The 27,662-nt window shown below is 38.5% G+C and overlaps 1 protein-coding gene across 1 annotated transcript in view; it reads left to right on the top strand.

The window, feature by feature from the left end:
* Window positions 1-27,662, top strand: part of LOC113409450 (protein Hook homolog 3) — a 107,691-nt gene that overhangs the window by 34,224 nt on the left and 45,805 nt on the right. The window contains exons 5-12 of the mRNA XM_026663372.1: window positions 3,378-3,428; window positions 7,024-7,156; window positions 8,700-8,767; window positions 15,093-15,155; window positions 17,074-17,157; window positions 17,992-18,155; window positions 24,982-25,122; window positions 26,322-26,523. Of these exons, the coding sequence (XP_026519157.1) occupies window positions 3,378-3,428; window positions 7,024-7,156; window positions 8,700-8,767; window positions 15,093-15,155; window positions 17,074-17,157; window positions 17,992-18,155; window positions 24,982-25,122; window positions 26,322-26,523 (906 nt within the window). The remainder of the gene's footprint in view (window positions 1-3,377; window positions 3,429-7,023; window positions 7,157-8,699; window positions 8,768-15,092; window positions 15,156-17,073; window positions 17,158-17,991; window positions 18,156-24,981; window positions 25,123-26,321; window positions 26,524-27,662) is intronic.

The raw sequence follows: 27,662 nt of genomic DNA, 5'->3' as shown, positions 1-27,662 counted from the left end.
CTTAATTCTGCAGCATGGTCCTTGGTTTCTATGGCACTTTGGTGCAGCAGGCTGGAAATTCTGCGGCAGCCTCAGGTAAATTCAAAATTGGAGGTTTTTAATTAATCAGATATGAAAATGAATAATACAATCAGTACAGCATTGCTTATAGTGTTTGATTTGATATTAAAATCAAGTAATTTACCTTTCCCATAAATTTTAAATTTGCTGCAGATTTTTGTAATGATAATGCATAACTGCTGTGAACTTTTTTTTCCAGAGGTGGTGGGGGCTGGATGCCTTGGCAGTTGGATAGGAGACTGTTAGAACTTTTGACACCAGAGAAGGTGTGGGAGGTGGTTTAGGATTGCGGAATTAATGACAATTCTTTGTTCAGTCTCACATCATTAGAGAGCTTGGAATAGCTGCAGTGTGCAGTTTGCTCTGCAGTATCTCCAGTTTCTCATCTTAGGCTGATCATGGTTTCAAACATCCAAGTAGATGGCATCTTTTCTAGTCTGATTTGAGATTTCATGGTCATCATGACACCCATAAGCCTATCCCAGGTGTTTTTAGCTCACATTTGTGCTTTTTGGGATGGAGGGTCTGTTTCATTGTTTAGCCAATGGAGAGTGATTGAGCTAAATGGCTTTCAGAGCTCTCTGTGTTGGCTAACTCTGTTGTTGGTCAAGTAGGTCATTGTAGTGTAGCCTTTAATATCAGTACAGTGGTTCCAAAATTTTCTCTGCATTATCTTCTGAGGTCTTGTTGGAATACAGACTGCTTGTGGCACTGCTTAGAGTGCTCTTCACTGGGTTACACATAGTGTGTTTATAATCTTCTCCCATCACTCTAAAGGACGTGAAGAGTTACTCCTCCTTCCCTCCCCATAGTGTCTACAAAGCCATGACATCTGTGAGTGGTTATTGACTGGTGCATAGGTTGGTGAATCCTAGCTGCCTACACTCAGTTTCTCATGAATAGTTTTCTATCTACATCATGGACAAATAGAATTGAGACAAGATTAACTCCTTTTAGGGGGCAGATGCAAAATGTTCTTTGCGTGCAGTTTTGGCCAGTCTAACTTTCTGAGGTACTAAGGCAGCTTCTATCTTTGAGTGAGAGCCAGGCCCCTCATAGTTAGTAAAATCAAGTTGGGAGTGATGTTAGGTCTTTTTGTGGCAGGGCTGAAGGGCCTTCCAGGGTTGAGATCACCTGCTACCACAAATATAAAAAGGAAGGGACACAGTTTAAGTTTGGTATAGTTAGAGATGTAACCAAAACATGTACCTTAGAGCTCCAGTATGTGTTAAATCCACAGCCAGGCTTTCTCTCTTTACTCCACTTCGTAGGACATAAAATTTCTTGTTCTTCGAGTATGTGTCAGTGTGGAGCCCACTCTATATGTGCATGCCCCTTAAGGATGTGAGATCAGAATCTTTGCACAGCAGTGTCCATTGGGCCATGCCTGCATCCCCACCGATCCTCATCCCCACTCCCCCATAGGGCATAAAGGTCAGCAGAGTGGCCAGAACCATCCTTCAGTTCTCTCTTACTGCCTGTGGCAGCAAGACAGAACCAGGCTGTATATGCCTGCTACCCTTTAGCTAATAACAAGTAAAGAGAGGAAATACTCTAGGTAGGACACTAGGGTTAATTCTCTTCAGGAAATTCTTTTAATTTTCTTGCAAACCTTCTTCCTTGACACCCCCAAAAATTATTTATTATTCAGTACTCTTCACCACAACCACTATCTTGGTGACTTCAAACCCTGTCCATCTCACAAATGACACATTCTCCTCACAGATGGAGGTAACCATGGTCTGTCCTGCTTAGGTGAAAGCCGTATGACTGACCATTGCACTGTCTGCCAGTCTTTCTCATCAAAAATGAGAAAATCTGGAGACACTGGGCTAAAACTATTTCTGTTGGAGCAGTCTGTGCGGGGCACTTTGGACCCAGAAGAATAGGCATCAGGCTGCAAGACGAGACCTTGTACCTCCAAGTCCAGTTAGTTAGAGCCCTTGTGAGCTGTGATGCGACTCCTAAGGCAAATTCCAGTAAGACAGCTGACACTGTATTGATTGGCCGTCCATGACTGTCCAAGTCAGCTTATCGCCGATGGGTGCTCCAGCACCAAAAGCCTGTGATGTATCCTTCACTTGGAACCAAGGTAGACCAGAACACCAAACGGGCCATGGTTCCTAGCACCGGTGCTTTTACCTCCCGTAAAAAGGGAAAAGCTCAGAGGCCTAAGAAAAGAGCATTTGCCTTCAGTCTCCTCCTGGGAATTTGGCAGAAAGTCCTTTCATAATACAGGGCAAGTGACATGGTATTGATTCCTGGCCCAGTACCAAAACAACCCTTGTACCTACATCTGCTACCAATACCTTGGCACTGGCAATCAAAGCCCTAATGGATCCGGCAGACCAACTATTGTTGGAAGTCACTGCTTCTCTGGTACTGTCCTCTGTACTGAGGACCTTACTCTTGGCACTAACTCTGATGTCTAAATTCTCAGTACTGACAGTACCCCAGAGGTCAGCACTACCTTTAGCGGAAATCTACTCCTTTTCTTCCCTGTCTGGGCCGCACCTTTTCCCTCCGACTAGCCTAGAGCCTTCCCCTTTCCCCTCCCTCCCATTCACAGAGATCAGGAAATAGTTCACTCTCTCATTTTGGAGCCCCAGCTTACCCATCACTTTCATGACACTGGCTTAAACAATGCTACCCTTAAAATTTTTCACCATGGGCTGAGTCAAAGCCTATTCCAGTCAGTAGGAATTTTTGTCATTCACTTCATTGTGCTCCATTGACTGGCGTGGACTTTGGATCAGGTCCACATCATGGGACAATCATATATAATATTTTTGATGATCATAATGAATTATTGATTCAGACAAGATAGTTTTCACTAGAAATTCAAATAGACTTACATTTGTGTATGTGATTCTGCTTACAGTATTACTTGTGATTTTCTTAGCCTGCTGTATACCCACACAATTGTTTTTATATATTTATATAAATACAGTAGAACTTCGATTTTACTAAAACCAGCCATACAAATGACCAGTTACATAAATCATTTTTCCAGAAAGGGGGGCGGGGGGAATCACATAATGAAAGTCAATGAACAAGTTGATATCTCTTCACATTCCAGTTTCTTCAGTGGATCGGAAGTATCTTTTACAGTGCTGTAAAGAACAAGATGATGACGATGCAGTGCACCCTACTGCAATTTATGCACCATACCTACTGTCATTTTGAGATGTACAATTTTTTGAACATTTCGATTTTATAAACTTCAGTCCCCAATTAGTTTGTAAAATTAGAGGTTCTACTGTATCTTAAATTCAGTGGCTTTATATATTTTAATTTCTCTCTCTTCCATCAAACAGATAAGCAATCTGAAGAAAATTTTAAAAGGAATATTGGATTACAATCATGAGGTAAGAACTATTTCTCAGTGCTTTCCTTTTGCTAAATCTAGTCATTATGCTTGTTGGGCATGCTACAGATTATTGATTTGTTTAGCATTCGGTCCAGATATATCACAAGCGCTCAGCACCCAGCAGCACCCATTGCCGCTGAGCTCTTTCAAAAAATCTGACCCATACCTCATGAAATGAAATTGTTCATTTTTTTCTAAATAGCCATTCTGTATCTTATCCGCTCTTCCATAGTCTTTAAACCTGTCCTACCCAAAGTAATCAACTCATCATGGACTATCCTTGAGTACTAGACCTCTCCAAAGCTTTATTGTGTGTTTCATCGAATATTCCACTAAGGAACAAACCCAGCTTGAAAATAAAAGCCCTAATATCCTTAAGCATCTTGACATGAAAATAGTAGATGCCCTTGGTGACTCCATAGTGGAGTTGAATGCATAAAAAATAAAGCTTGTCTGTCTGACTTTCTCCTCTGCCCCTAGTAAAGACTGTCTCTTTCATTTTTTCTGTGGGGAAAATACTCAGTTGAGGTGGGAAGAGAAGAGTTTATTAAAAGTTTTAATTTCGGACTGTTAGAGATCTACTATTGTGGCCTGTGTGTTCTGTGGAGAAGCTCTTGTGCTGCTTGTCTCCAAGACTGCACTCCATGGGAAGGAAAATGATATATTTGTTCCCTGCTATGTGCTGAGGTAGCTGGTGCATTAAGAATGCAGTGAAACAGACACATTATGGGATACTCACATAGAGAGACTCCATACTCCAAGCACTTGTTTTCTGTCTGAACAGTATAAATATTCTGGAGAGGAGGAAGATAATACATTTGCTAAGACTCTTTGGGGGGCAACATTTTCAAAAATCGGTGCCTAAAGTTAGTCTCCCAAATCCAAACTTAATAAATTGACTGATTTTCAAAAGTTCTGAGTATCACATTAAAGTTAGCTCACGTTAAAGTCTCAGGAGGGTAGGAATTGAGAACTCTGGTGTTTCTGAGCAAACATGTCAAGTCCTGTTAGCTGCTCAGAATGAATCTATCAGAAAGACATACATACCTTTCTCTTGGGAATTGTTTATCTGCTATGTAAAAACCCCATATGGATCTTTTTCCACATCCTGCACACACCCTGCTTGCTACTTTCACTTGTCAATCTGGGTTTAAAAAAACCTTCTCTTACACTTCATTCGGCAGATATTTCTTTCGTGGCCATGTTAAAGGAAGAGCAGTTAGTTTACAGCCTCTGGGTTTGTGAGAGCTTGATGCATTATAAAAGTTCTTTATATCCTAGAAGACCAATGTTGTCATTGCAAAATGATGTCAGCTCCTTTTTAAGCCACTAACTATGTGTAAGTTTAAGTTTCTGACATGGTAAATTTAGTATTTTAGAAAGTCAGTGACTTGATTTCAGAAAATGACTGAGCTTCAAGCTTCAGTGACTGAGTCATTAAATACGAAATTCTTCAAAGATAAGATGCATCTGTGAAACATCCCAGATTGCTTCCAAAAGTGATGGAGATCCACTTAAATTTGTCAGTTGTCCTGCCTACATTTTTCTCATCTGAGAGCCCATCCTGGCAAAGTCCTTCTGCACAAGCTAGATGTGAAAAGATTAGGCTTTTACCTAGCATAGACAAAAGCCTTGGAGAATTAGGGCACTTTTTTTGTTTCATTTTACAGTAACTCAATAGTTTATGGAGTATCCAAGGGGATTCTAATGGCTGTAATATAGCATCCTGCACTATTACAGCCTCGCAGGAGAACAAGTTGAAGATCCTGTCCAGGACCCTGTGTACTTTATGGTTTCCACAGAAGTTGCCATAGACTGTTCCTCTTCCCACAGAATTCTGCTCTAAAATCTAAGCTTCCGCTGTTTTCCTTAAAGTTTCTAGTATTTGTGCAAAGAAGACTTTTCAGCTGTCAGAGTCCAAACCAATATGGTGGTTGTTTCCTGAGGCTGCTAAATCCTAAAATAGCTATGACTCGGTCCTTTTTCATCTCAGTGGGGTATTGACACTGGAGCCTAATTTTAACATAACCTATTTTACCAGAAATATCCAGCTAACACATTTGTTTCACAATCCCAAACCCATGTCCTCATAGTGCCAAATGACACATCTCCTACCCAGCTTCCCTAACAGCTTCTACAAAGCCATATAAAAATTTGCATCACATTTTAAAGGTTGGGGCAATGTAAAAATTGGATATCAAAATAACCATTCAAGAAATACTGTATTGATTATATTACTCATTTTCTATTTTATTTAATAAAATTATTCGTTTTTCAATTTACCTGTTTTTCAATAACTGTATTATCCCTGTTCTTGCTACAGAATTCACATTCTAGCTCATTGGAGTGACAGAAAAATGAGGGAGCCTTGTTGAAGAATTTAGGTCCAGTTTGCCACATAGTACAGGGGCTTTAGTCATATTAATGCCCATTCTTTGGGCAAGACTTCTAAGGCAGCAAATCTCTGTTGTTGTCCTTTTAAAACAACTTGATTTGCAGGAGAGTCATGTACTATTCTATACATACATTTTCTAGATACTATTGTGTAAATATCTTCTCCAAAGCTGTTTTTTGGCTTAAAAAAATCAGCAAATAAATTACACATTCCTTTCATAGTCAGTCTTTTTTTCTTTGTTTGCATTTTTGATCTGTTAAATTGACTGTTTTTTTTCTATCTGCAATTTATGTGCTAAAAGTTTGACTCATTCCACTTTTCATAGTAATATTTTCAACTCTTACAAAGCTTTTTTTCTGATCTAGCAGAACTGCTTAATTCTCCCAACTAATGCTCATTAATGTGTAAATCCTTCTAGATTGTAAATTGGCTTACAATAATTGTATGTCAGGTATGATTCTCTTCTCTTTCCGCTTCTTTCCATTCTTTCTCCCTGCTTCTATGTCAAGCATTTTTTTCCTTTTATGACCCCTTTCTGCTATTCAGTTTGTCTTGTACCACTATTTCAGACCCTTTCCACAGACTGACAGTTAGTTGTCTTACATCTGGGACTTGCTAAATATCTTTGGACCAGACCTGTAAAACTACTCAACCAAGGGATTATGACAGTTTTACAGTGTTTTGTTACCCATCAGGGCGAGACACACGTTTTATATCATTGGAATTCTAGCTTTCCACTTCTTTGATTTACAGCTTATTTCCCAGATGCAATTAAATTATTCTGTCTGATGACATATTTTTTGTTTCTGAAGAATTCTTTATTTGAATTGTAGAAAACAACTTCATTTTTTAAAAGTCCATCAGACAGGTACTGTTGGTCAGCTGTCTTTTGAACTTCCTCATGTTACTGGCTTCTTTGCTGGCCTTTCCCAACCTGGAAGAACAGATATGTAGTGGTGAGAGTAGTTGTTCATTATTGATATTAGTTGAGACAGCCTTCTCTGGATTCTCTGAAATGCTGGTTGTATCAAATTATGTGGATGGAATTTGTGTTGTAGAACCTTGTCCAAAGGTAGGTGGGCTGAGGTTATCCTATTTATTTCACTTGAGACTCTAAGTTGGGTTTGAAAACGGTGCCAAAGATGGAAGGTGAGCTCTTTCTACTGGCTTCTTATATATATATTGTGTCTTTGTGCAGATTTTAGGGCAGCAGATTAATGACTTTACCCTTCCTGATGTTAACCTGATTGGAGAGCACTCAGATGTTGCAGAGCTTGGAAGAATGCTTCAGCTCATTTTGGGATGTGCTGTGAATTGTGAGCAGAAGCAAGGTAATCAATTTTGAATATACAGTATGCTCTCTGTGTAGTTAATGGAAGTCAGACTTGCTGCATAAATGATGTGGGGAAAATGGTGTGTCTGGGAGTGTTGTCAGAGGCACGATTTATTTTCCTGTGGGTCATGACTTTATTTTGTCTTATTGATGATAGTTGACATCACATTACAAGCTTCACTGAGTTTGCAAGCTGGAACTGTGGAGCTGGTTATGTATGCTTCTGATGTATATATTTCCTTTTGGTTCCATGAATAGAAATGAAAAATGGCTCCACAGATGAAAATTACTGAACCCAGCTTTTAGTTATTAATTATTGTGGGAAGGCTCAGTTGCAGATTCTTATCTGGGTAATTGCAAATTCATAGACAAGATGCACATTGCACACAAAAAGAATGGTTATGATATAGGTTTGGGAGCCATATGCTATAGGATCTGGATTCTGTTCCCTACTCTGACACTTGCTCCCACCTTGGGCCCATGACTTAAAACTCTCTAGCCTTGTCTACTCTTGAGAATTTGCTACCCACTCAGTGGTTTCCCAGCATACTGGCCTCACACCTCATATCCATCAACAAATGAGTCCTTAGCAGGTATGCAGCTCTTACTGTAACATCAGCTGATATTGGAATTTACAAATATGAGATCCAGGAAGAGGAAAAACAGAGGGCATATATTCATGAAAATACACAAAGACAAGAGTAGGGTCTCTGACCAGATGCACAAGGTACACAAAATGAGTCACTATTGAAAGGTAGGATGAGAATCCTGAAAATCTTGGAAGGGCAGGACCTTTTCTTGTATCTTGCCCTTGTCTTTCTGTCTGAATAGTTCAGAAAAAAAATGGAGCTGCAATTGGAGGACAGACCGTTCCAGTGGGAATTATTTAGTGTGCATTTAAAGACAAATAAAAATGATTACTTTGACCCAACTGTTAGTCATTTCACTACAGCTGCCTATTGCCAATATCAGTCAGGACAATAGTAGTTAATGGATTGCCCCCTTAGATTACAAGCTTTCCACAGCTACTCCACCCCTTGGCAAGAGCATAGAAAGGAAAATGTGTATCCAGACAAGATGCCCTTGCAACAGGGATAACTGTATTATCCCTGTTCTTGTACATAATTTGCAGTTTTTGATATTGCAATTGGCCTACAAGCTTGTTTGTATTACAACTGAGTACTTGGCACATTGTGATGATTTTCTTAAATATTAATATTAGAATATATACTGCTCGATCTTGAAATGACAAGAGTTTTTGAAAATGTCTCCATCATTCACTTGGCCTGCCACCATATGTACACAAGCGTGGACCTTCAGAAATGTCTTACTAAGCCTTGCATCATCACTTGGAAGTATGGCTTTCTGTTACTGTGCTCCTGGGTTTATTGGGGAGGGGTCTGGACACTGACTGAGCACAAGTCCCAGGAATGGCACCTGCACAATTTGCAGGAGAGAGGTGGCTATTTATCCCTTCGTTCTGTTTGACTGTCTTAAGTTTAAGTGTAAATAATGACATGCGAGAATGTTCTTGTTTTCAGAGTACATCCAGACCATCATGATGATGGAGGAGTCTGTTCAACATGTTGTCATGACAGCTATTCAGGAGGTATGCTGAAGTGTCCATAATATGTAACAATTCAGCTTTTCAATTCAGTACCGGAATATACTTCTTCTCAGTTTTGTTAACTTCAGTAGAAAGAAGTAATTAATAGAATGGGCATGGAATATAACATTTATAAAGTTAGAATAAGGAATGTTTTCCTCTTTTGATTAGAGAAAACAGAGTTTTGCTAATCAAGCCTTATTTATGTAATAGAATTCAGGCAAATTTCCACTTTTCTTTAAATCTAGAAGATTAAACTTCTAGATATTGATACTGGGCTCGCCTTCCTTTACCTTTCCTTTCCTACGGCTCCTAAAAACACACTATACTTTGTTGTGTAAGTAGCAAAATAAGTACTGTAGGATGTCGTTCATTTGCACCTAGTAACGGGGAGACTCATTGAATTACTAAATTTTGTAAACAGGCAAGTAAGTGAACAAATACAGTAAAAGGAGGAAAACGCATTGCAAAATATACTTTCTATTTTGTTAGCTGTAGTCTAGCTTTTAGTTTTAATTATTCCTGATAATACTTCATAGTAGTCAATAAATGTACTGTAGTATATTTTGTAAAAATAACATCATTTTAGTAACATGAGACCTCACTAGAGCCTTTGTTCCTAAAGTGATGAGAAGTGGGGAAAGGCTACCTTTCTTGGTAAGCTTAGCAATGTTTAGTTTAGATTAGCAAGTTGACCATATGCACTTTTTTTAAAAGCAAGGAATGATTTCACAATCTTGCTGTAACTGGTGAGTCATGCTGAGACACTAGATGGAAGCATAGCAGAAAGGAAGCAAGTACAGTGAAATCGGTTAATGTCTGCCATTACTTCTTCCAAGTTTTGGCTGTTGAAACAGGTGCCTGCCTAATACAGGGATACTTAGCTCAGTCGGACTTTAGTGCCTTAGTTCTGGGTCTTGCCTATGGGGCTTTAGCTGAGGCCCAACAAAATAAATCACTTTTCGGATTCAGGTGGAGCTACTTCCCTTCAAACCACTTTAGTAGCTCAACTTCACTGCATTGAAGCAGCTGAGTGGCCTTTTGTATGGATGGTTTGTAACTTAGAACAAATTAATGTGAGAAGGACAGGAAATCGAAAAGCAGAGATTTTGCTGACCTCGAAAGCAAATGGTTTCTTGGCACATGCTCCATAAGAAGGCAAAAGTTCACTAAGGTCTTTGCCAATGTCTTTTGTTCCCAATCCATAACTGATGATCAGTTTAACTGCGTGCATGTGAGCAAAAATCACCATGTTTAAGCATCTAATTCCACTTAGATCTTGATAAATCAGCAATTGAACCCTATGCTGACTTCAGTGTGATAAATTCAGATTTGTCTACCCCGTATATAAAATGTGTTTTTCCTACAGTTCCCTATAAAGGAAAATAAATGATACAGAGCCAAAGGTTGCTCAATTCTTCATCATGACTTGTCTCTGCAATCCACAGTCTAGGAGTCATATGCACTGTTTGATCACCATGGAACCATTTAGAGTACCAAAACCGGTAGGGGGCAAGCACACTCGCTTCTCAGATTTAGCATTCTGGAAATGAGGGTGAAAAAAACCCATCCCCTTAGATTATCTTTCATTCCCTGTCCTTCCCTAAGCCAGTGCTGCCAGGGAGTCAGTTCCTGGTTTCCAGACCATGGTTTTGTGGGGCAGTTTTTGTGCATGTGTGTCTTCTTTTCTCTGTCCCCCTCCCCCATTTGTTTTGATAGGATTTTTCATAGCTGTCTTTTATTGGTCCCTAGTTTTTAGTAGCACTTTCCACTCTGCTACAGTGGACAAAAAATAAATTCATATTCAGGAGATGTTTCTTAATCTAATAAGATATCCATATTAATAACCATGTCCATGGCTTAATGAAGCATTTGTCCAGTGGCTATGGAGTTCGTTCAGTATTTGTGACCTGTGCCAGAAAAAAGTGACACCACAGGCTGAGGGCTCTCCTTTGGAGGAGTCTTTGAAACTCAGTTGATCAAAAGAGCTGCTTTCCAAGTAATACTCCAGATCGAAGTGGCTTGACTCTACCTTTCAAAGACTTTAGAAGACTAAGAAATTCAGAACCAAATGGAGAGTTCTGAGATGCTTATTCAAAAATCATCAGATCCTTCTCAGAGTCAAGAGTCCAGATCCCAGGAAAATCTTCAGAGCTGCAATCTCCATCTTTGGAGAAAAACATAGCTCCTTGAAAGTTTCCATGCAGAGCTGGATGGGCAACAGACTTCTAAAGTCAGTTAAAGAGTTAGTGCCAAAGAATTATGTTCTTATTGTGCCTCAAAGCAGGTAGCCTCTATGGGTCCTAGAAAGTGCAAAAGGTTTAGGGTCTTCTTGGATCCAGGACATTCAGAACTTTTTCATGGTCTGGTGGACTGCTTGGAGCAGACCTCTGCAGAGGGATTTGAGTGACTCAGGTATGTGGAGGAGTCACAAAATGAAGTGCTGATATGACAGCCATGTAGACAGGTGAGAAGTGTAGGTATTGCATACCTACATCATCCAAGCATTGCAAAACACTTTCCATGCACTTAGACTGTCTTAAGTATTAGTTACATAAAAAGACCTGTTAAATAAATCTTTCTACTGTATTGCATAGTTTATTTTTCTACTTCCGTTAAATATATACAAATGCTTATAGATGATACTTTATTAATTTATACATAATAAGTAATACTGCTCGTGGAAACATGTTTCACACCCCAGCAGAACTGGCCCATCTATCACTTGTAATAGCCTATACCTAATGTGGTATTTTTTTCACTGGAAAAACAAATGCCATTTTTCACATTGCAAAATGGTAATTTCACATGTGAAGTTTTGTATAAGAAAATGAATTTAAAAGAACCTTTATTTTATTTGAATTTCCTGTGCTTTTGAACAACTGTATTCTTTGATAATCAGAATTTTTCAAGTAAAACCCCAGCTAAAAAATAAATGGAAAATCTTTTTCTTCAGGTAGATTCTGAAACATTTCAAACACCATATAAACCAAACAGTGCCTTGATAGTCTGTTCATTTCAATGGAGCTGAATTCATGTGTTTCCAGCGTTGAGATTCTAAGGCCCCTGCAAATATTCGTGCACATAAGTAGTTCCGTTGAACTCATAAGTTTGCAGGATGAGGGCCTAAGTGTATGGTTTTCAAAGCAATGAAAAATCTAGTATAGAGTTTTTCAATTTCACATTTTACACAGATTGATTTTTCATGGCAAACTAAAATTTAACATTTCCCATGAAATCTATTTCTGTGACAATACAGCTTTGCAATTGCTTCATAATGCATCTGGCGAATTATGCTGTTCTTTTCCCAAGTCTCAGATATAAATAGTCATTTGGAAGGTTGAGAGTTCTTTACCAATAAATAGGAAAACACCTTCATTTCCTAATAACTAAACTTAGAGACTTTATAACAAGTTCCTTTTCCCCTTCAGTAAGCATGTCCACCAGACCATCAAAACATGGTCATGCCCTTTACTGCAGAGTATTTGAGGCAGTTTCAAACCTGTCTGAGGTTGCATAGCAAGAAGGATTTGCTCCTTAGATGGGTCCCAAAAATGTTGTTTTCACAGAGATAGCAAATATCAATTTTCCTGTGTTTCAGCCTAATTATTTTCAAGGTTCATTTTGGCTTCAGTAAAAACTATTCTTTGTAGAGGCTGCTTTATGGAATAATTAGTGATGGTGGAAAAAGTCAAAAGTCATACCATACTAGAAGTTGTAGAAGATGTTAGATATGCCACTGGGTCTCTTGAAAATAAAAAATCTCCAGAAAACAGAGATCTTAGTCTGACAAAGGGAAATGAAGTTATCATGCACCTTATATATAATGCAACAGAGTATCAAACATTTTCATGTTATGACAGAAAATAAGCTGCAAACTATGTTTATAGAATAGAGAGAGAGTAAGTCATGTGTATGATAAACCAGAAGAATCAAGTGCATGTTTCTAGGGCATTCATGCACACAGATCTCCTGATAATCTTAGTTGCCAACCTTGTATCCATGACAACACTAATAACTCAGCCCTCATGAGCAAACCAGTTAAAATTGAATAAAGGTTTTAATAACACCTGGCATGGTTATATATATTTATTTTTATAATGCTGCTTGCCAGAGTTGTGGGCATGAAAAAGGTGTAATTAGGATAATAAAAGGAATGACAGATATTTTCTATAAAAATATTAAAATATAAACTGATTAAATTAACTTGTAGTCCAGATTGTTTCACCTGTGCTTTTAAGATCAGGGATATGTTACCTCTCATTTACCAAAGAATAGATTAATTGGAGGAAAATATTAGAGATTTCTCTAGGCTGAATCATGAATGGTGGGTTGAAATTAAAGTTCTAATCCTGTAATTCTTAGTAAAGCATTTTATATAGCTTCTTGTGAAGTCTTATAAAAATCAAATTGGCTTGGTTAGAGATGCTAATGGCTGGTCTGTTAAAAGGTTATGATAGATGGCATCTGGGCAGGGGAGATGGCTTAAATGGGCACCACAGGGATCAGTGTTGGGTTCAGTCTTAACATCGTCATTAATTATCTGGAAGAGGGTATAAACAGCCACTAACAAAATCAGGTGATCAGAAGGTGGAGGAGAAAGACATAATACTAAGGGGCCTAGCAAGGTTAGAAATTATTGGCAGGGGACTATAAAATGATATTCATCTTAGAAAACTAAGGCGATAAATTAGATACAAGTTCACAACGCTACGGTTTGTGGCAATGAAAAAGGCCATTAACTTGGCTTTTCAGAAACACTAAATCACAGAACAGGGACTTTATAATCCCTCCTTATAAGAATTTGGGCTCTGTAGATGGAATATTTCATTTCTGAGCAGCTTGTCACCAGAAATTTGTAGATCAACTGGAAAGAATTTAGTGAAGAGCAACAAAAATGGTCGAGGGCTGGAGGAACTTTGGAGATAAGATTGACTATGTCTAAATATTTATAGATTGGCTAAATGGCAGCTAGAGAGTGGGGTGCAAAAGTGTACAGATATGTGAGTGGAATGAATGTTGAGGATGGGGAGCAATTTGTTACTGTACATTGTAATGTAACCAGAAGTTATGGGTTGGCATTTAAGCAAAAGAAAACCGAGTGCTAAATAGCAGAAGAAATTATGACAATGAGTTGTATGCCTACAGAGTGGGCATCCACAGAATGTAGGGGAAGTGGGCTGTGGAGAGATTTTTAACCCCAGGCTGGGTGAAGCATGAGGAATTACACTGAAGGGAACAGTGTTGCATTGGAATCAGGATTGATTAGATGTATGGTTAGATTGATTAGTCTTTTTCATTTCTAATTTATATTATTCATGTAATAGAAAAAACAAACCAAAAATGAATATATTCTAATAATCCCCAAAACAAGCAGTACAAACCTGTAGTACTTGGTTTGGGGTTAATTACAACATAACTAATTATTTTTACCTTTATGTTACTAGTATGTATCTCAATCTTAACTTCTGTTTTAACATAGTTTTTTTTTCTTTTTCTTTTTTCTTTTTCCTCAGTCTGGGAATTTCCTTTTGCATTTTTTTTATGTTTGAACTCCCCTCTAGCCATTTTGATATTGTAACAGATTGGATGTGTGTCCAGAAAGAGGATTTATTTTCTTATCTGCTAATTTTTTCCTCTGGAGAAGCATGTCAGCCAATCTGGAGCCTCCCTAGAAAGCTATAACTAAAAAAATCTGATTTGCTCTTTCCACCAACCCTAAAAAATCCACAGGTTATGTTTCTCCAAATAATAAAGTTCAGTTCATATATCATGCAAGTTGCAGTGTTTCAGTTTTGAAAATATTCATTCCGGAGCATGGGCTCTTAACCTAGGAATTGCAAACAAGTCAGGAGCGGGAGTCATAATCAGCCCCTCTTTTTTTATATATAATTAAATGGGAGGAGCAGGGACCCCAGATTTTTTTGTTTTGGTGTTACATGGGGTCAAAGTATGAAAAAGGGTTAGAACCAGTGTTAGAGTGAAAATTCCAGAGTAAATCTTTACTACCATATGGATTGCTGCCAATATTCTGCAAAAAGCATCCCGAGCTTTTCATGATGGATGATAGGTAGGCATGCTTTTACAGAGGGAAATGTACCAGATAAGATTTTTTTTTCATATTCCTTTATAGTGTTTGTCCTACAGATTTATAATTCTCTCTGTATATACCATACATAAAAATGTGACGTGAAAACTTAAGGCCTTATCTTCAGAACAAACCTTTCTTAAATTTAAAATTGATCTGGGTTTTTTATAAATGAAAACTTAGCTTTTAATATACAAATAAATCTTTTGCTTTTTCTAATCCAGTGTAATCTAATTGCAGTTGATGAGTAAAGAATCTCCAGTCTCTGTTGGAAATGATGCTTACGTTGACCTTGATCGTCAGGTACCTAAGACCAGATGTTTCTTTTTCTTTAATCATAGGAAATCAGTGTGTAGTCAGTCTGGTATATGGCATATTGTAAGCAGGCTGCCTCATCTTCTTCTTCTTCTTCTTCTCTTTTTTTGAAAACCTTTTGGGAAAATTCAAACAAAGGAACACACATTCAAAGTTTTAAATGTAATATTTTTTCTTTGTTAAAGTACAATTTTTTTAAAAGAAAGTCAGTTAATCAAAAGTTTCAATTACATATATTTATCTGTGGCTTATGTCCATCAGTAGTATGTGCTACATTTAAACAAATAAGTAAATAAAAGAACTTTGGTATATATAATTCTGAATATGATTGTTCACAATGCATGTGCAGAACAAAAATATTTCTTTGGAAAATAAAATTCATTATAAGCATTATGAATAGTTTGTAGTTGTCATGCTCAAAACTGGCATTATTTCTGACATAGCAAAAAGTGAAGACCTTACAAGTCAAAGGATAGTCTGGAAGAAACTAAATAGAATTAGTAACATTTATTAGCTGTAGACAAAACTTTTTTGCTCTAGCCAACTCTCTTTTAAGTCAATAGAAAGACATCCCACTTGGCTTTAGTGGGCTAGATCGGGCTCAGATATCCTTGCAATAGTCCTGGGAACTGTTGTGAATTTCCTACTTTGAGAAATTTTGGGAAAATTCCTCAGTGGCTGAAGTATTTGTGAAAAATGCTGGACCAAATGTACGTCAGCTATTGTGTGCGCATTTTGAGAGCACATTATGTCATTTATGTTGTTTCTACAGCCTCAACCACAGTCCCTAAAATGGTAGATGTATAACCTGGAGAATGGTACTGTTTTTACTGAATCATTATATCATAAGTTATCTGTGTGGCTGTACATACTGTCTAAGAGATGGAGTTAATTTTTATGTGTCAGCTGTCACCTGAAAGGGTGCCATTCTCTACAATAGATTAGATCGTCGAGAGAAGTAGGAGGCCCTTGTAAGGCTTCTAAGAATTCTTCACATTTATTCCAAAAATACATAGTGTCTTTGTGTTTGCTTCTCAGACTGATTTTCTTTCCATGTACTTAATTTTACAATCCTAGAGAAACTTGGAAGCCATAAATCTTTCCATTATTATAAAATCCTTTAGAGACATAACTGAATAAATGCAAACGTATATATTAAATGATGTCATTCAGATTTAGACTTTTCCTCTACCACAGCAGTTGTTTCCCCTTTGTGCAGCAAAAGTAGTGTACCCAGTGGCTAGACAGGTTTTACCTTAATTGTCTATTCCTTGTAATCCATCTCCCAGTCCCTTGTGTATTTGCAAACATAGTGAAAACTGAAACTATTCACTCTTGTAAAGAAAAGTGGTGTTGACAATTTTTTAAATGTACAGAAGTGGTATATTTTCCAACATTCAGGTTGTGGGGGTTCTTGAGCGCAACATGTAAAATGAAAATGCTTGCCTTAATACTTTGTTTTGGAAAAAAGAATTGCCTTCAGAACAAAGAATTGGGGGGAGGGAATGCTCAGTGGTTTGAGCATTGGCCTGCTAAACCCAGGTTTGTGAGTTGAATCCTTGAGGGGGCCATGTAGGGATCTGGGGCAAATATCTGTCTGGGGATTGGTCCTGCTTTAAGCAGGGGGTTGTACTAGATGACCTCCTGAGGTCCCTTCAAACCCTGATATTCTATGATTCTATGTTCATCTCTCACATATGAATGATCTGAGCTCTTGAATGATAAGGTGCCCTTTGTCTTCTTATAAAAGTAGAATAGTCAATAACTTTTTTCAAAATAAATAAATATGATCATAAAAACAGACTTTACAGTGATATCATTCAACATCCTTTATGGTTACAAAGAATTACATGTATTATAGTAATGTTATTGTGAAAATAAAAATGTTTATATTAATTTTAAATAGTTGAAGAAAACTACAGAAGAATTAAATGAAGCTTTAGCAACAAAAGAAGAAATTGCTCAGAGGTGCCATGAATTAGATATGCAGGTAGGTAGTTTATTATATGTGCACAATAAATTTATGGAAATTGTGGAGTTAGATTGAGAAAGAAGGGGCATGGTGATTCTAAGGCAGCTGAAGAAAGGAAGCAGTACGGAGACCGGTCTTTTTAAAAGTATACTCAGAAGTTGTACTTCTTTAACTATACCACTTTAGTTAAAGGAATACAATCCTCCTGAGTGTGGTTGCAGTATAAAGGTGCTTTATACTAGTTTAGCTATTCTCATACAGGAAGGGAATATGCTATACTGGTATTCTAGCATTAGGAGTTGTATTAGATATAACTATTTGGGGTGGGGGAAGTTGTGCCCCTTACCAAAATAGTTACACCAATACAAAAATTGTGTGAAGAACACATCTTAGGTCATCTTTTTTGAGTAAATTGAGCAAACTTGATCTGGAAGACATGAAGAGAATAAATCTGGAGCTCAGAAATGCTGTTTTATCAAAATCAATTTTCAGAGTAAAAGTGCGCTTTACTAAGATTTTATTACAGGATATTAGCATTTTGGTTTTGAAGGTAGACGAAGACTGTAATGTATTAAAGCCTTTTTGTTTACTGGTTAAATTGTGTTTGGTTTTAGATGTCTCTAATAAATATAATTTAATCTATGTTTTAAAAAATTAATGTTGTTATGCCCCCATTATAATATCTTGGGTACATCACAAATATTAAGGCTAGGATGCATTGCTCTCATATAAGTTTATTAGGCGTCCATCTATCGCCAGTTATGGGTCATACTAGCTCCATCACTTGCACACAAGTTTTGCTCTTTAAGCTGACAATTCCATTGTTCCAGTTTTGCACTTTTGTTGTAACAGGTTGCAGCACTTCAAGAGGAGAAAAGTAGTTTACTAGCTGAGAACCAGATCCTGATGGAACGTTTGAACCAATCTGATTCTATAGAAGATCCTAACAGCCCTGCAGGGCGTAGGCACCTGCAACTGCAGACACAGTTAGAACAGCTCCAGGAGGAAACATTTAGGTAAAGAGATCCAGAGTCGGTAAATTTCATTTCGAAGTAACAGACACCTTATGAAATATTCCAGAAAGCAGATATTTCGTTTTAACTAGTAAACATTTTGTTCCTATTGGCAGTTATGTTGAATTATTATAGTGGGTGCCCATAATGACCACTGTAGTTAAGTTTACAGATAAGTTGCCATTATGACCCATCTTTTTATAAGCTTAGATTATATAAACATTTGCTTTTTAGGCTGAAATTTTCCATGCTTGCTCTCTGCCCAGAGTAGTAGTTTACAAAATGTGTACATAATCCCTGCAGACATTTTTTTAGCTCAGTGAGGATAAAATATATATACTTACTTCTAACCATAGTTCTGGGACAAGAAATTCCCAGTTGAAAGGTTGGTATGGACAGTGTCCTTAATAATAATGTTCCCCCTTGAAAAAACAATTTTTTGTGATTTTCTCGAAGATAAAAGCAGTGCTTGAGAGAGCTCCACTCCCATTCGTATTTCCTCCACTACCACTTTGTTCTTTCATAAGAACATAAGAATGGCCATACTGGGTCAGACCAAATGTCCATCCAGCCCAGGATCCTGTCTGCCGACAGTGGCCAATGCTAGATGCCCCAGAGGGAGTGAACCTAACAGGTAATCCTGCCATCCATCTCCACCCTCTGACAAACAGAGCCTAGGGACACCATTCCTTACCCATCCTGGCTAATAGCCATTAATGGACTTAACCTCCATGAATTTATCTGGTTCTCTTTTAAACCCTGTTACAGTCCTAGCCTTCACAATCTTCTCAGGCAAGGAGTTCCACAGGTTGACTGTGCGCTGTGTGAAGAACTTCCTTTTATTTGTTTTAAACCTGCTGCCCATTCATTTCATTTGGTGGCCCCTAGTTCTTATATTATGGGAACAAGTAAATAACTTTTCCTTATTCACTTTCTCCACACCACTCATGATTTTATATACCTCTATCATATCCCCCCTTAGTCTCCTTTTTTCCAAGCTGAAAAGTCCTAGCCTCTTTAATCTCTCCTCGTATGAGACCCGTTCCAACCCCCTAATCATTTTAGTTGTCCTTCTCTGAACCTTTTCTAATGCCAGTATATCTTTTTTGAGATGAGACCACCACATCTGTATGCAGTATTCAAGATGTGGGCATACCGTGGATTTATATAAAGGGAATAAGATAGTCTCCGTCTTATTCTCTGTCCCTTTTTTAATGATTCCTAACATCCTGTTGGCTTTTTTGACTGCCGCTGCACACTGCGTGGACATCTTCAGAGAACTATCCACGATGACTCCAAGATCTCTTTCCTGATTAGTTGTAGCTAAATTAGCCCCCATCATATTGTATGTATAGTTGGGGTTATTTTTTCCAATGTGCATTACTTTACATTTATCCACATTAAATTTCATTTGCCATTTTGTTGCCCAATCACTTAGTTTTGTGAGATCTTTTTGAAGTTCTTCACAGTCTGCTTTGGTCCTAACTATCTTGAGCAGTTTAGTATCATCTGCAAACTTTGCCACCTCACTGTTTACCCCTTTCTCCAGATCATTTATGAATAAGTTGAATAGGATTGGTCCTAGGACTGACCCTTGGGGAACACCACTAGTTATCCCTCTCCATTCTGAAAATTTACCATTTATTCCTACCCTTTGTTCCCTGTCTTTTAACCAGTTCTCAGTCCATGAAAGGATCTTCCCTCTTATCCCATGACAACTTAATTTACATAAGAGCCTTTGGTGAGGGACCTTGTCAAAGGCTTTCTGGAAATCTAAGTATACTATGTCCACTGGATCCCCCTTGTCCACATGTTTGTTGACCCCTTTGAAGAACTCTAATAGATTAGTAAGACATTATTTCCCTTTACAGAAACCATGTTGACTTTTGCCCAACAATTTATGTTCTTCTGTGTGTCTGACAATTTTATTCTTTACTGTTGTTTCAACTAATTTGCCCGATACTGACGTTAGACTTAATGGTCTGTAATTGCCGAGATCACCTCTAGAGCCTTTTTAAATATTGGTGTTACATTAGCTATCTTCCAGTCGTTGGGTACAGAAGATGATTTAAAGGTTACAATACCCTAGTTAATAGTTCTGCAATTTCACATTTGAGTTCTTTCAGAACTCTTGGATGAATGCCATCTGGTCCCGGTGACTTTTATTACTGTTAAGTTTATCAATTAATTCCAAAACCTCCTCTAATGACACTTCAATCTGTGACAATTCCTCAGATTTGAAGGACGGCTCAGGTTTGGGAATCTCCCTAACATCATCAGCCGTGAAGACTGAAGCAAAGAATTCATTTAGTTTCTCCGCAATGACTTTATCGTCTTTAAGTGCTCCTTTTTTATCTCGATCGTCCAGGGGTCTCACTGGTTGTTTAGCAGGCTTCCTGCTTCTGATGTACTTAAAAAACATTTTATTACCTTTTGAGTTTTTGGCTAGCTGTTCTTCAAACTCCTTTTTGTCTTTTATTACATTTTTACACTTAATTTGGCAGTGTTTATGCTCTTTTCTATTTATCTCACTAGGATTTGACTTCCACTTTTTAAAAGATGCCTTTTTATCTCTCACTGCTTCTTTTACATGGTCGTTAAGCCACAGTGGCTCTTTTTTAGTTCTTTTACTGTGTTTTTTAATTTGGGGTATACATTTAAGTTGGGCCTCTATTATGGTGTCTTTGAAAAGTGTCCAGGCAGCTTGCAGGGATTTCACTCTAGTCACTGTCCCTTTTAATTTCTGTTTAACTAACCTCCTCATTTTTGCATAGTTCCCCTTTCTGAAATTAAATGCCACAGTATTGAGCTGCTGAGGTGTTCGTCCCACCACAGGAATGTTAAATGTTTTTATATTATGGTCACTATTTCCAAGCGGTCCTGTTATAGTTATCTCTATGACCAGATCCTGCGCTCCACTCAGAACTAAATCAAGAATTGCCTTTCCCCTTGTGGGTTCCTGTACCAGCTGCTCCAAGAAGCAGTCATTTAAAGTATCGAGAAATTTTGTCTCTGCATTTCATCCTGAGGTGACATGTACCCAGTCAGTATCAGGATAATTGAAATCCCCCACTATTATTGAGTTCTTTATTTTGATAGCCTCTCTAATCTCCCTTAGCATTTCATCGTCACTATCACTGTCCTGATCAGGTGGTCAATAATAGATCCCTACTGTTGTATTCTTCTTAGAGCATGGAATTACTATCCATAGAGATTCTGTGGAACATGTGGATTCATTTAAGATTTTCTTCATTTGATTCTACATTTTCTTTCACATATAGTGCCTCCCGCACGACCTGTTCTGTCCTTCCAATATATTTTGTACCCCGGAATGATTGTGTCCCATTGATTTGTCCTCACTCCACCAGGTTTCTGTGATGCCTATTATATCAATATCCTCCTTTAACACGAGGCACTCTAGTTCACCCATCTTATTATTTAGACTTCTAGCATTTGTGTACAAGCACTTTAAAAACTTGTCACTGTTTATTTGTCTGCCCTTTTCTGATGTGTCAGATTCTTTTTTATGTGAATGTTTCTCGTGTGATCTGGCCCCTACTTTATCCTCTTCCATCCTCTCCTCCTGACTAAAACCTAGAGAATCCTGCCTCAACTCTGCTTTGTTCTTTTCCAAATAATTCTTTCTCTTCCCTCTTCTAGTTCTGTGCATCTAACACCTGACAACTTTTCACCAAATTTAACTACATAAGCCTCCTACCCTGTCCCCTTCCTCTGTTTCTGCTCAAGATCATGCCACTTTCAATAAGGGCAAAATCCACAACCCCCTCTCGTATTCTCTCGGGCCACTCCCACCCTCTCCTCCTTTGCCCCATCTCTGATTCTGAAGTCTTTTTTCTACCCTTTTCTTACCTCAGAACCAGTGGCTTTGATCCAGTCTTTTCCCACTGCTTCGTCTGTCTTAGCTGCTGTCCCTCTGTCTTGGCTCCTTCCCCTCTGTGTTCAAACATGCTCTCATTTTCCACTATCCTAAAAAAATTCACTGTATTTTATCTGTTACTCCAACTAGTGTCCTTTTCCCTCCATACAGCCACACTATGTATGAGTAGTGTACACATATTCCTGCTAATTAATGCTTTGACTCTCTTAAGTCTTGACATCACTGCCTTCATTCTGCTGAAATTGTACGTACCACATTCACTAATGACCACTTCCTAGTTATGTTGATCAGCTTCTTCTTTTCTCTTTCAATTTCTGCACTTTCTTTCACTCTGTTGATCAATTCATTCTCCTCCGCACACTTCTGCTCAGGTCTGCCCCTGCTAATTCTCCTTTTAGCATATTGACCTGTCCTTAAAGAGTTTTTTCCCTGGGGCCTGTTCCTTTGCCACCTCTCCATCTATCCTCCAGGACTGTGCCCTCAGTGTCCTCTTTTCTGCACTCTCTACATTATATCTTCCAAGTTTAATTCTCACGCCTGTGTGACATATACTACTGCAAACTCCAGTAGATCAGATTTAAAGTGGGTACTCACTCATTAGTACCCAGTGCTAAAGCCTCATTAGTACCCAGTGCACCTGGGCTGAATTCAGGTCATCATGTCTAAACCTGTTCTCTTCCCACCCAAAACCTCACCTCTCCTCTCCTCTCTGTCCATGACATCATCAGCCTTCTTGGTCTGTCAGTCCTAGAAACTTTGTGTCATTTTTGATTGTCTTCTTTCTCTTGCCTCTCCCACTGACCATGTCTTGTCTCAGATCTCGTAACCCCTTTCTCATTGGTCTCATTAAATTAACTGCTGCTCTATCTTTCCTGACCCATCCCCTTCTTAGCTCCCTTTGCTGGCTTTCATTCTCTTTTTGTATCAAATTCATGCTCTTGTTTCTCACTTCCAAGGCTCCGCAGAGCTTTGCCTTGCCTATGTTGTCTCCTCCTCCCCCCAAACAGGATGCTTCACCAAAATTACTCTTGATTATTCCCGGCATCCCTTCACAGTTTCATGCCTTCTTTCACATCGCCCTCTGGGCTTCGTACCGCTCCCGTTACTATTGGCCATGTGTTGGAATTATTAATAATATTTGAATTAATATTAATACAGTAAACCACCAAATACTAATTTAACCATAAATTCCTTTATTAAAGCCAAAGTCCAAATGGTATTTATACAATTGCTCTAAACATGCCTAAAAAGCCTAAATAATAAACAATTTATTACATCCAAACAGTAAGAAAACATTTATAAGCATTTGATCAAGATACTTACAAACAGGCTAAAGCCAGGGGTGCTTAGGCCATATTGGTCAGCTCCAACGTGTTCAGGCAGGTATAAGCAATGAATCCTGTAAGGCCTGGTCTACACTAACCCCCCAAGTCGAAGTAAGGTACGCAACTTCAGTTACGTGAATAATGTAGCTGAAGTCGACATACCTTAGTTCGAACTTATCGCGGTTCAGACGCGGTCCACACGCGGCAGGCAGGCTCCCCGTCGACTCCGCGGTACTCCTCTCGCCGAGCTGGAGTACCGCAGTCGACGGCGAGCACTTCCTGGTTCGACTTATCGCGTCCAGACCAGACGCGATAAGTCGAACCCAGAACTTCGATCCCCAGCCGCCGAACTAGCGGCTGGGTGTAGACCAGCCCTAAGAGTTTACTTTTTATACCCTTTAACAATCAAGTGATATCACTGCCAGTTACTGACTTCAGGTAACCAATTTGAGACAGTTCACCCTTACTTCCAGTCTTAATCCAGATAAGATTTACAACCTCCTTTCTTCCCAAGCCCTTTCCTCCCCTAACTGCTGTCCAACAGTTTGCCCATTGCACTTGGGTTCACACGGGCTTTACCGCTGGTGTGTGGGTTGGGGAAGGGCCTTGTTGTCTCATTTTAAGACAGACTCTCTTTGTTTTATTTAAAACCATATGCAGTCACCCCTATTGGCCAGAGGTCTTCTTTTTAGAAACTTCCTTTTATCTCATTAGTTATTCTTTGAACCAGACATCCTCTCTGCTTTATTCCTTCTGACCTTATAATTTATTTTCAAGACCTTCCTTCTACTTCCTAGTCTGGGCCTTTCTTTACAGCACATTTTTCTTAACCAAACTTAAGCTAACTCTAATTCTTTAATTTTATATTTATCCTACACCATGCAACCTCTCTCCTTCAAAAACCTGAACTACCATATTTTACATTGTGTTCCATCTATTAAAGAGCACACCCCACTTCTGTTGTATCCTATTATATTCTCTTACGCATTTATGGTATAATTTCTTAGGGCAGAAGCTCTGTTATTTGTTCAGCACGTTTTTTATGTTGGCCAAAATGGGATCTCTCGGAGGTGCTGAACATCCACAGCTTCCATTAAAAAACGGCCAATTATCTAGCTGCCCAAATATGGATAGAGTATGTTGTTTAAGGTACCTGCATTTGGAAAATGTTGACCATTGTACATAATCCTGCTTACGCTGGGGTTAAAAAAAAGAGTAAAGGTAATCCTTTTTGTGCACCAGAAAAGATTATATGTTTGTGCCCCAGGCATTCTGAGAGGAGTGTTTTAGCAAAGATTTTCAGTAGCACAGTGAAAGCCTTAGGATTTCTCTTTCTTTCAAATACAACGATGATGGGAAGTATACATCTCCTTGTTGCACTGCAAGCAGAGTTGTTGATGACATTGACTTGGAAGCATGTATACCCATAAAGCTGGAGCTCCCTCCACCTCCTTGAAAATGTAAGAGAAACTGGCAACATGATGATGTTCATTGGCTTTTTTTTTTTTTCTAGTGTCCCAAAAAGTTGCTATGAAGGAAGAAAGTAACATTGGCCTGTGGTTAGAACATACCCTTTCTTTCCTACTGTTTTATTTCAATTCTGTAGGCTAGAGGCAGCCAAAGATGATTATCGAATACGTTGTGAAGAGCTGGAAAAAGAAATTGCAGAATTGCGACAGCAGAATGAAGAGCTAACCACTTTAGCAGAAGAAGCTCAGTCTTTGAAGGATGAGATGGATGTACTTAGGTAAACTATATTACTCTAACCACTAGGGTGTATGTTTCTTTTTATTCCTAAAACAAAGTTTGTTCTATCAATTCATCTCCATTAGCATTCATATAGTTTCAGAATTTTGCATACATTAAAGTAGTTTATCAACAAGCACCAAAGTGCATCCAGTTACCATCAAAATTATGAGGTTGCGAATTTTCTACCAGTCAAGCAACCTGATCTCACATCATTAAGCACTGTATGAGTGGTATTGCAACACTATCCGTGTTATGGTTGCAGTGGCCCTTCTTCATTATAAGCCCCTGTTTTAAGGCATTTACAACTTTTTGTTAAAAATTATCCTTTGGGCTGAAATGTCTTTTGGTTGTTCTTAACCAAATGGTGAATTTCTTTGAAAATTTTGGTAAAAATCTCTTTGGTCATGTTTCTAAATTGTGGTATTCAGCAGTGAGAGCTGTTTATTCAAATGTGAGTATTATAAACTGAGCCCCCTCCTGCATCCATGTTCCTAAAATTCTTAATCTAATCTACTGAACTGCTATTGTGCGGAGAGGGCACAAGCTGCCCGGTAAATGGGTATAACAGCTCTTTGTGTTCCACTCTGTTTTCCTTCACTGACAGTAAAGATGCTCAAGTAGTTCAAATTTATTTGTTTGTTTTAAAAACAAATTAATCTGTTGGTAGGCATGAAAACAAGAGCAGGTGTAGGGATAGTATTGAAAAGCTGCCTGAAAGAAGTGAGTTTTGAGGATGGATTAGGAGTCTGAGATGGAGATTGCCTGAGAGAGAGGATGGCATGAAAATAGAACTTGATGTGGAAACAGACAAGGATACAATAAATGAATTCAAGCAGGAAGAGTGATATCGTTGGAAACTACAGCATTTTGGATAGGTTGGTGAGGGGAGAAGCAGCGAGGCTGGCAAAGAGAAAGCCAAGAAACATAGCAGTGAGGATAAGTTGTTTGCTTTCTTACGCTCCTCCTGATTTTTGGGAACCATTTCTGTATTGCGTTTAATACTGAGGAGACTTCAGAGCACTTATTATGTTAGCATTCTGACTATTATTTGTATTACTGTAGTGCTACAGTATTGTATTAGGAGTCCTAGCCATGGACCAGGCACTGTACAAACAAAGATCAAAAAGATGGTCCATGCCCCAAAGTTTACAATCTGAACAGATTTGATGCAGCTTCTCCTTCTCGGTTCTCATCCAGGCATTCCTCTGATAAAGTGGCTAAGTTAGAAAGCCAGGTAGAGTCATACAAAAAGAAGCTGGAAGATCTTGGTGATCTGCGGCGGCAAGTGAAACTCTTAGAGGAGAAGAACACTATGTATATGCAAAACACTGTAAGCTTGGAGGAAGAACTAAGGAAAGCCAATGCAGCGCGTAGCCAGCTGGAAACATACAAGAGACAGGTGAGAACAGAAATAGTGATTGCAATTGATTTGTTGATTTCTTAGCCTTTTCTGTTAATAATAATAATAATAATAATAATTGTTATTAATTTGGGTAATACCTCCAGAACTCATTCATGAGTTCATTAAAGAGCTCATTCATGTTCTATGTAAAGGATCTACTTTATTGTAAATATCCCTCTCCCCCTAGCTCGTATAGCTCATATAGAGCTGGTGTAACTCCACCTACCAAGTAGGAAAAAAGTCAACAAGATCTGTCTCTCGTGGATAGACAAAATGTATAAAATTACCGATTTTTAAGGTCAGAAGGGACCACTGTGATCTTCTAGTCTGACCGCCTGCATAATGCAAAGCATAGAACTTACTTGAATTAATTCCTGCTTCAAGTCCAATAGCTGAGGTTAAACTAGAGCAAATTTTTTAGAATAAATATCTAGTCTTGGTTAAAAAATTTCCAGTGTTGGAGAATCCATCATAACCCTCGGTAAGTTGGTCCAATGGTTAATTATTCTCACTTTAAAATGTGCACGTTATTTCTAGTCTGAATTTGTCTTTCAGCTTCCAGCTATTAAATCTTGTTATACTTTTGTCCACTAGATTGAATAGCCCATATTACATTTCTATCCCCCATGTAGGTATTTATAGACTGTGGTCAAGTCACTCTTTAACCTTATCCTTGATAAGGTAAATAGATTAAAGGAGCTCAATCTCTCACTATAAGGCATGTTTCCCAATCCTTTAATCCTTCTCATGGCTTTCTGAAACCTCCAGTTGTTCAACACCACCAGAGCTGGACACAGTATTCCAGTAGCAGTTGCACCAGTTCGTGCTCTGCACAGGCTCCACCTCTTTTCCCCTCAGTCTTCAGTGTCCTGTTGCTCCATGGAGCAAGCAGGTCAGCTCTCTGCACTGTCTGCATTTTCCGTCTTTGTTCCTTCTCCTTCAAGGAAGAAGAGAGAAGGTAAGAGGAGATTTGTTGAGATTCTTCCCCTGCTTGGTGACCCTTTTCCAGCTATTAGTCTCTGATCATCCCGTTGAGCTGGTTTACACTTTGGCAAATTCAGTCTGTGATAGGTAGTCTCCCATTAGCTTGTGAGAGGTTGTTCTCAGCCCCAGTGCAGTGTTTGCTCTGCGTCTGC

This window comes from Terrapene carolina, unplaced genomic scaffold (assembly GCF_002925995.2).
Source record: "Terrapene carolina triunguis isolate 2854851 unplaced genomic scaffold, T_m_triunguis-2.0 Scaffold33392, whole genome shotgun sequence".
In the NCBI taxonomy this organism is placed as follows: Eukaryota; Metazoa; Chordata; order Testudines; family Emydidae; genus Terrapene; species Terrapene triunguis.
This window is presented reverse-complemented; position numbering and strand designations above follow the sequence as displayed.